The 10420-nt window shown below is 41.8% G+C and overlaps 1 protein-coding gene across 1 annotated transcript in view; it reads left to right on the forward strand.

Annotated features, from left to right (window-relative positions):
- The window catches only part of NFRKB (nuclear factor related to kappaB binding protein), a 35728-nt gene that overhangs the window by 4642 nt on the left and 20666 nt on the right, over positions 1 to 10420 (forward strand). The window contains exons 3-5 of the mRNA XM_081797346.1: positions 1064 to 1265; positions 9836 to 9984; positions 10029 to 10039. Of these exons, the coding sequence (XP_081653472.1) occupies positions 1064 to 1265; positions 9836 to 9984; positions 10029 to 10039 (362 nt within the window). The remainder of the gene's footprint in view (positions 1 to 1063; positions 1266 to 9835; positions 9985 to 10028; positions 10040 to 10420) is intronic.

The following is a 10420-nucleotide window of genomic DNA, read 5'->3' on the forward strand; positions in this document are numbered from 1 at the left end:
CAGGGGGAGTGGGAGAGGGAGAAGCAGGCTTCCTGCTGAGCAGGGAGCCCGATGTGGGGCTCGAACCCAGGACCCTGGGATCATGACCTGAGCCGAAGGCAGACGCTTAACGACTGAGCCACCCAGGCGCCCCTGCTCTGTGGATTTTTAACTCTCCTGCTTCAACTTTTTTTTTCCCCCCTTAACTATCTTAAATGTCACTTCCTCTGTAGGTGTTCTCTGACGCCTTGCTTCTGGGGCATGTGCTTCTCCTATGTGCTTCTGTGCACATCAGCACTTCTTAAGCTACATTGTAATTGCTTGTTTCCCCCTCGGACTGTGTATACCAGTCTAGCTTAGTACTCAGCACAGAGGAGATATACAGCATATAATTGAACTGAGATTGAACTCCATCCTGCTGCTTGTCGCTCTTCACAGGTGCCTCAACTCCTCATGCTCTCTCCTCCCAATGTTAACTTTTTCCTGCCCCTCATCTTAAGCTGCATTCAGTTTTCCATCATACCCCTTGTTGGTAGAAATGGTTTCTGAATGAGATTCTCTCTACTGAGATCGTTTTTCCTTTGGATTATTATTTACTGTTGGACATGAGATAATGGTTTATATGTAGTCATTAATCTCTAAGATTTGAGAACTGAATAAAGATCAGTGACTTTTTTTTTTAAGATTTTATTTATTTATCTGTTAGAGCGAGAGTGAGAGAGAGCGTGCACACAAAAGCAGGGGGAGCGGCAGGCAGAGGGAGAAGCAGACTTCCCACTGAGCAGGGAGCCTGATGCAGGACTTGATCCCAGGCCCCTGGGATCATACCCTGAGCTGAAGGCAGGCGTTTAACTGACTGAGCCACCCAGGAGTCCCAGTGACATTTTGGTTTAAACAAACTTAAAAACTTGGATGTAGTGATGGTTGCACAACAGTGTGAATGTACTTAATATCACTGTGCACTTAAAAATGTACACTTAAAAATGGATAAAATGGTAAATTTTATGTATATTTTACCACAGAAAAACTTAAAAGCTTGTTTTTCTCTTGTTTACTTTTCTCCTGCTTTTCCTAATTGTCCTAGCCTGAGATATTCTTTGATGTAGTCAGCCTCTCAACATGGCAAGAAGTATTGAGTGACTCTCAACGTGAACACCTCCAGCAGTTTCTGCCTCACTTCCCTGAAGACAGTTTTGAGCAGCAAAATCAGCTCATTTTGGCCCTGTTCAGTGGGGAGAACTTCCGCTTTGGGAACCCTCTGCACATTGCCCAGAAGCTTTTCCGAGGTACGTAGCTTGGCATTCTTTTTTGAGAGGAGTGGAAAAGAAGGAACATGTTCACTTATGTAAATACTCCTTTATTCATTTATTGTATTTATTTTTATGTACTGATAACTGACTCAGACTAATTGTGTGCAACACTTTGCCTAGGCTGTTCTTTTTTTTTTTAATAAGAATTTTTAACTTACATAGGAAAATACATCAATCATAAATGATTTATTGTAATATGAACTTAACTGTGTAACCACCACCCAGATCAAGAAGTAAAACATTACTAGTGCCTTATAGGTCCCTTTATGATTAGTCTTTAAAAAAATTTTGAAACAGTTTATCATTTGCTTTATCACACGTACGTATGTGTATATGTGTATTTGTGTGTCACACATACATACACTTTTTTTTCTGCAGAAAACATGATACTCTACTGTCAAGCACTTCAGCATGTATGTATCTCTTAACAAGGACATTCTACCATGTAATCACAGTCCTATTATCACACCCAAGAAATTTTATACTGTGCAAATATCATAGAATATCTCATATTCAGATGTTGTCGGTTGTTCCCAAAATATCCTTAATGGTGGCCTTTTATTTTTTATTTTTTCCTTTTAAATTCATGATCTATTCAAGTTCATGCATTGTGTTGGATTTCAGTCTCTTGGCTCCCTGAACCTAGGGCCCTCTGCCTTTTTTTCTTTGTCTTTCAAAAACAATGACTTCTTTCTTTAAGTGTGATTGACATGCAATATTATATTATTTTCAGGTGTACATCCTGATTCTCTGTGTATATTCTGAAGCAATCCCTGTGATATATCTAGCTACCATCTGTCACCATACAAGTTGTTACATATTACTAGCTACATTCCCTATGCTGTACATTGTATCCTTTTGTCTTATTTATAACTGGAAGTTAGTAGCTTTTAATCCCCTTCTCCTATTCTGCTTATCCCAATCTCCCCACGCCCACAAGGCAGTCATCACATTGTTCTCTGTGTCTGTTGAGTCTGTTTCTCTTTTTTTGGTTGTTCATATGTTTTGGTTTTCAGATTTTACATGTAAGTAAAATCATGATATCTGTCTTTCTCTGACTTATTTCAGTAAGGATAATATCCTCTGGGTCCATCCATGTTGTCTCAAATAGCAAGATTTCATTCTTTTTTTAGGCTGAGTAGTATTCCATTATATATATATAAACTCATTATCCATATATTCATCTTCATCTCTTCATCTGTCGATGGATGTTTAAGTTGCTTCCGTGGCTTGACTCATGTACATAGTACTGCAGTGAACATAGGGATGCATGTACACTTTTTGAATTAGTGTTTTCAGTTTCTTTAGATAAATACCCAGAAGTGGAATTGCTGAATGGTAGTTCTGTTTTTAATTTTTTAAGGAACTCCATACTATTTTCCATAGAGGCACCATTTTTCATTCCCAAAAATAGTGCGTGAGGGTTCCATTTTCTCCACATCCTCCTCAACACTTGTTATTTCTTGTCTTTTTGATAATAACCATTCTCACAGGTTTAAGGTGATATCTTGTGGTTTTGATTTGCAGTACCCTGGTGATTAGTGATGTTGAGCATCTTTTCATGTGTCTGTTGGCCATCTGTGTGTCTTGTTTGGAGAAATGTTTATTCACATCCTCTGCTCATTTTTAATTGGATTATTTGTCTTTTTGGTGTTGAGTTGGAGTTACTTATATTTAGATATTAACACCTTATTGGTTATGTCATTTGCAGATATGTTCTCCCATTCAGCAGGTTGCTTTTTTATTTTGTTGATGGTTTTCTTTGTTTTTTAGTTTGATGTAGTTCCATTTGTTTTTTTGTTTTGTTTTGTTTTTTCTTTTGTTGCCCTTGCTTGAGGAGAGATCCAAAAAATATTGCTAAGACTGATGTCCCAAGAGTTTACTGTGTTTTTTCCTAGGAGTTTTAGGATTTTCGGCCTTACATTAAGTTTTTTTTTTTTTAAAGATTTTATTATTTATTAGAGAGAGCATGAGCAGGGGGGAGAGGCAGAAGGAGGGGGAGAAGCAGACGCTGAGTGGGGAGCCCAACGTGGGGCTCCATCCCAGGACTCTGAGATCATGACCTGAGCCAAAGGCAGATGCTTAGCCAACTGAGCCACCACGCACCCCTTCCATTTAAGTTTTTAATCCATTTTGAGTTTATTTTTGTGTATGGTGTAAGAAAGCAGTCCAGTTTTATTCTTTGGCATTTAGCTATCCAGTTTTCCTAGCACCATTTATTGAAGAGACTCTTTCCCCTATTGTATATTTTTGTCTTTGTTGTAAATTAATTGATTATATAAGAGTAGGTTTATTTCTGGACTCTATTCTGTTGCATTGATCTGTGTGTCTCTTTGTGCCAGTACCATTATGTTCTGATTACTGTAGCTTTGTAGTGTAGTTTGAAATAAAGGAACATGATCTCTCCAGCTTTGTTTTTCTTTCTCAAGATTGCCTTGGCTATTTGGGGTCTTCTGTGATTCCATACAAAACACACTGACATTTTTGAAGAGCTCAGGACACTTGACTTCTAAAAGGTCCTGCTTTATGGGGAATTGTCTTTTTTTTTTAAGAGATTTTATTTATTCATAAGAGACAGAGAGAGGCAGAGGGAGAAGTAGGCTCCCCGCTGAGCGGGGAGCCGGATGCGGGACCCGATCCCAGGACCATGGGATCATGACCTGAGCTGAAGGCAGACGCTTAACCATCTGAGCCACCCAGGCGCCCTGGGGAATTGTCTTGTTTCCTCATGATTGGATTTGGGTTAAACATTTTACCGATAATACTAGATGGGAAATGTTACTTCTTTCTCACCATCACCTCAGGAGGCACATGATGTCAGTTTTTCTGATGTTGGTAATGATGTGTTTGAGTACTTGGTTAAGTGGACGTGTCTGCCAGACATACTGATTGTAACAGTACCTTTTTTCTTCATAATTCAGAAGGAAAATGTAGGATGATACTTTGGGACCAGGTGATAGTCTTTTTCCCAAAAGCCTTTGTTTTACTCAGTGGTTTAACGTCCATTAATGATCCTTGCCCTGAGTCATTTATTACATTGGGGATTGCAAAATGGTTTGGGGCCACTATTAAGCCACAGTTTCCTCTCTGTTCCATGGAGAGCAGCAGAGAGGCCTCTTCTCCTCTTTCTGGGGTGACTTTGCTTTGGCAGGAGGCCCTGAAAGTACAGTGAATCTCCTTGAGTTTTGTTAAATTGGACAACAGGATAGCTACAAAAGCCTGGACGGGACAGGCTTATCATTGCAAAACTTTTATTATCTCAGCTCATTTCAGACTCGCGTTCCTTCCTTTGGTGAGTTACTGGTTTAAAGAGGAATTCCCCTGGGTAGTGGGGCAAAGTTTATTTCCCTGCAGCCAGGGGCCTCAGGTAGGAGTAAACCATCTCTTCCGATAGAGCCTGCCTGCTTTTAGAGGGGTTATGGCAGGGACCTTGTGTGATGTTTGCACTGTCCGCTGTGCTGGCATGTTTTCCCCCACAGCAGTGTTAGGGTGTGGTGAGGATGCAAACAAGGAATTCCTGCACGTTTCACTCTGACCGCGGTCATATTTTAGTTCCAGTGTTGGTGCAGACAGGTGCAATACCATGCTTATTCATCTTCTGAGCTGTCATTGCATTCCCGTATTCTTTCATCTTTGGTTAGCTTTCCTGTTTCTGTTTTAAATGTTCACCTTTCCCTTAAGTTCCACATGCTTAGCAAACTCTTGCTTCCTGCTTCATAAAGGATCTTCTGTCATAAACCCCCCATTTTCTACTTCCAACCTACACCCCAGCTCCCCGTATTCATTTCCATTCTGAACTACTTTACTTGTCTCAGAGGAAGAAGGAGTTTTGTCTTCTGTTTAAGATTAACCTCTGCTCTTGATCCTTTCATCTTTTCCCTCCTCTGGGACCTCTTTTCCTCAGTTAACCATCCCTTCTATCCTGTGTATTCACTCTGTTTTGCTGTTCACTCCACTTGCTCTTCTTCAGCCTATGGATGCGTTCAGGGGTCTCACACTAAAAAAAGTCCTTCACTGTCTGTCCCCTCCGTTGTCCTCTATCATTTGCCTTTTTATCTCCAAACTTGTTGAAAGACATCCATAGCTGCCCTTTTCAGTCATTCTGCCCGTTTCTTGGGGCTCTTCCGTTATTACCTCACAGAGAGTGCTTTTATTAATGCCACTGTGACCTGTCTTTTCCTTCAACTTTTTTACTTTTAAAGTTCAAAGCTGCAGAAAGGTCACAAGATTTTATAATGGACACCTGTATACAGTTGACCCTTGAACACTGCAGGGCTGAGGGGCGCCTGCTTCCCATTCAGTTACAGATCCATGTGTAACTTTTGACTTTCCCCAAATTTAACTGTTAGCCTAGTATTGACTGGAAGTCTTACCTGTAACAGTCAATTAACACATATTTTATGTATTGTATTTTTTACAATGAAGTCAGCTAGAGAAAAGAAAATGCTAATAGAATCACAAAGAAAATACATTTACAGTATGTACTGTAAAAAAAATCCACATATAACTTGACCCACACAGTTTAAACTGGTGTTCAAGAGTCAGCTATACTTTTCATCAGGTTCACCAACTATTAACATTTTGCCACATTCACTCTCGTTACTGTATTATTGTCATTTTTTTTTTTTTTTGCTGAACCATTTGAGAGTATTGCAGACATTGTACCCCTACATTTTTCAGCATTCGTCTCTGAAGAATAAGAACGTTCTCTCGGGGTGCCTGGGTGGCTCAGTTGCTTAAGCATCTGCCTTCGGCTCAGGTCATGATCCTGGGTCCTGGGATTGAGCCCCATATCGGGCTCCCTGCTCAGCAGAGAGCCTGCTGCTCCCTCTCCCTCTGTGTGCTCTCTCTCTCTCAAATAAATAAAATCTTAAAAAAAAAATTCTCTTACATAACCACAAATGATCATATTCAGAGATACTGTAAATACAGAATTTTTCTGTACTTAAATTCTGTATATAAGTGTAAAATGTAACACAGGCGTGATGTTATCTAATATATAGTCCATATTCACATCTCACCAGTTGTTCCAGTGAGCATTTTTTCTGCTCCATGTCTCTTTAGTGAGCATGTAATTTCCAAACCAGCAGATGCTTTTTATTTATTTTTATTTTTTTAAAAGATTTATTTATTTGAGAGAGAGTGAGAGCACATGCAGGGGGGAGGGGCAGCGGGAGAGGGAGAATCTCAAACAGACTCCCTGCTGAGTGCAGAACCGTCACAAGGCTTGAACCCACAACCTTGAGATCATGATTTGAGCTGAAATCCAGAGTTGGATGCTTAACCGACTGAGCCACCCAGGCACCCCAGCAGATGCTTTTTAGTTCTCTATTTGGTCCGTGCACAGCATCTACAGTCTTTTTTTTTTTTATTTTTTTTTATTTTTAGCAAGCTCTACACCCAACATGGGGCTTGAACTCATGACCCCGAGACCAAGAGTCGCATGCTCTTCTGACTGAGTCAGCCAGGTGCCCCTGTAGGGCCCAGCATCTACTGTCGTGACCACTTTCTTCATCTTGAGACTTTCCTCCACTTTGCATCAGTGACTCTTCTCTGGCCTGGATCTCCTCCTGTGTCTTTGACACCCTACCCCCCACACCCCACTTTCTTTGCTAACCGCTCTTCCACTCACTGTTCCTGTCTGTGTTACTGCTGTTGAGGCCCTGTTCTTTTTTTTTTTTTAAGATTTTATTTATTTGACAGAGAGAGACACAGCGAGAGAGGGAACACAAGCAGGGGGAGTGGGAGAGGGAGAAGCAGGCTTCCCGCCGAGCAGGGAGCCCGATGTGGGGCTTGACCCCAGGACCCTGGGACCATGACTTGAGCCGAAGGCAGACTTTTAATGACTGAGCCCCCCAGGCGCCCCTGAGGCACTGTTCTTAGCTCTATACCTTGCCTGCTTTCACTCACTATCTCGTCACTGCTGACTCTTGCCCAGCTGTTTTAGCAACCACCTCCACACAGCTGCAGAGTGAGCTTCTTAAAACTTCACTTCTCAGAATATTTAGCAGTTGCCTTCACTTGAAATAAAATTCAGTGCCTACAAGGCTCTATGTGTGTGACCTGGCTCCTGTCCACTTATCCAACTTCATCTGGTACTACCCTCTCCTTTCCTCACTGTTAACTAGCTCACCGCTAGCGAATAGAAACGTTAAATGAGCCGGGGTGCCTGGTGGCTTAGTTGGTTAAGCATCTGACTCCTGATTTCGGCTCAGGTTGTGATCTCAGGGTTGTCAGATTGAGCCCTGTATTGGCTCCCTGCTCAGCGGGTAGTCTGCTTCTCTCCCTCTCCCTCTGCCCTTCCCTCCCCACCCCGCCCCCAGCCCTGCTCTCCTTCTCTCAAATAAATAAATCTTTAAAAAAAAAAAGAAATATTAATTACATGAACCATGTGTTCAAGTTAAAATTTTCCAGTAGCTGTGGTAAGAATGATAAAGACAGTTAATTTTAATAAGATTTTGATTTATTATAATTATTTCAATAATATTTTCTTTAATACATACATACAAAATACTGTTTTAACAGAGGGGTGGCATTTAATGGCTTTCAAAAAGTGGGGGAAACTAAAGACTGAAGGAACGTAATTTCAAAGAAGTGCAGAAGCAAAAAAGATGCTAGTCCAATTTTTACATATCAAACAGCATCAGGAGTATTCAACTCTGGGCTTGTTTCTTGAAGGTCACATCCTATTTCCCTGCAGCAGGCAGCATAGCATGGTGGGTAAGACCTTGGACTCTGGAGCTGGGCTACCTGGGTTCAAACCTGCTTTCCCCTTTTATTAATTGTGTGACCTTGGACATGTTATTTAACTTTTCTATGCCTCATTTTCTGTATCTGTAAAATGGGGATTTAGTAGTGCCTTTTATAGGGTTATGAAGATGAAATGAGTTAATATACGCAGGGTCCTTATATATATAGTGGCAGTTGTCAGGTGCTGTTCTAAATAAGCATTTGCTGTTATTAGTTACCTTGGATGGTATTAGGATGGTTGGGGGAACAAAAAGAGAAATGCTGTGTACTTTGACTTCTCATTTTAGCTTTCTGAGATTAGCTTTTCAGTCTTTCCCTCTCAGTTTTCACCATGGTCTATCTGCTCAAATCTAATATGTCCAAAACGGACCTCTCCTTGACCTTTTTATCTCAGGTGATGATATCAGTTGCTCATGTCCAGTGATCAGGGTACCATGCTCAGTTGACCTCCCCATGGCCCCCATCCTACCCCAGCATCTGAAACTATCAGCTGGTTTAATCCTTCTCCCCCAGGAATATATCCTCAGGTCTCTCTACTTCTGTTCATATAACCACTATTTTACTTACTGGTCAGCTAATATGTGCCAGACATTCTTCGAGGTTCTGGAAATATGGTAATAATCTTATATTCTCATAGGGAAAAACATGAACAATGAAATACTTATGGGCATTAAGTACTTCCAAAAATAAGGAGGGTAATGGGACTAGAATGATAGGAAAGAGCTGTTTTAGACGTGGTAGTTGGCCAAGGCTTCTCTGATGAGATTAATATCAGGACAGGGACTTAATGAGGGTAAGAGGAGCAAGCTGTGAAAATACTGGGTGTTAGTAGGAAGCCTTGCAGGTAGAGGGAACTTTAAGTACAAAGGCCTTGAGAGAGTAGGGTACATGGCCTATTGAGGAAACAGCATGGAGGCCAGTGGGGCTGGGGTAGAAGGAGCAAATAGGAGACTGGTGGAAGATGAGGCCAGAGCAAGCCCAGGACAGATCATGAAGAGCCTTCCAGGCCATCTTTCGGACCTTGGCTTTTATTCTGAGTGTGGAGGGAAGGTGCCATCCTCTCTGATCTGGACCCCCTGCAGGAGTTTTCCTTCTTCCTCTCTTGCTCCCCGCCGTGTCATTCTCCTGCTTTAAACCCTTCAAATTATTTCCGTTGCACTTAGGATAAAATCCAGCTCCCCCCGTGACCTACAGGTTTCTGTGTGGTTGGATCTCTGTCTGCCTTCCCAGGGTGTCACACGCTCCCTCAGCTGCCGCCCACTCTGCGTTAGTCATACAGACATTTCCTCAAGGTTTGGAACGTGCAAAGTTCTTGCTTGCTTCGGATCCTGACTTAGCACATGCCATTCCTTCTGCCTTTTCCCCATTTTTACTTCTTGTTTTTAAATTCTCATTGGTTTTCCTCCCAATTTTTTGTTTTGAAGATTTTTAAACATACAGAAGAGTTGGTAACTAGTATAACAGACGTCTGTATGACTTTTATTACCAATGTTTATCAGTTAACATTTTGCCATAATTGCTTAATCAGGCTTCATTTTACGTTTTGTTCTTTAGAGGTCCTTTTCCTAAATATATCCCTCCTTACTCTCTACAGTTGCTTCAAATGAATTTCCTGTAGTACTCAAAAACAGTTTCTGTTTACCTGTTTATTTTCTGCCTCCCATTGGACTGTAGGCTCCACATACACAAAGATTGTCATTTTTCTCTCCTGTACCGTCTTCCAGTGTAACCCAGAGTTTACGTTTTAAGCACGTATTAAATATAAATAAACACAGTTGTGCCTCTGTTCTTTTCAGACGGACACTTTAACCCGGAGGTGGTCAAGTACCGGCAGCTGTGCTTCAAGTCCCAGTACAAGCGCTACCTCACCTCCCAGCAGCAGTACTTCCATAGGCTGCTGAGGCAGATCCTGGCTTCCCGGAGCGTAAGTAATGCTGGGAACCGCGTATGAGGTGTGGGCAGTGAGCGCACACATCTCGTGGCTTCAAGAAGTCGTTCAGGTACCAAATGCCAAAGGTAGCACTAAGGAGAGAATGTGACCAATTAAGCCTTGACGCAGTTAGCCTGTACCGTCCTTTCTTTTTTTCTTTTTTTTTTTTTTAAAGGTTTTATTTATTTGTCAGAGAGAAAGACAGCCAGAGAGGGAACACAAGCAGGGGGAGTGGGAGAGGGAGAAGCAGGCTTCCCGCAGAGCAGGGAGCCCGATGCGGGGCTCGATCCCAGGACCCCGGGATCATGACCCGAGCTGAAGGCAGGCGCTTAACGACTGAGCCACCCAGGCGCCCCCCCTTTCATTTTTTTTTTTAAAGATTTTATTTATTTATTTGACAGAGACAGGCACAGCGAGAGAGGGAACACAAGCAGGGGGAGTGGGAGAGGGA

The sequence above is a fragment of the Leptonychotes weddellii genome, chromosome 11 (genome assembly GCF_054177405.1).
Source record: "Leptonychotes weddellii isolate Sample4059 chromosome 11, ASM5417740v2, whole genome shotgun sequence".
Taxonomy (NCBI): Eukaryota; Metazoa; Chordata; class Mammalia; order Carnivora; family Phocidae; genus Leptonychotes; species Leptonychotes weddellii.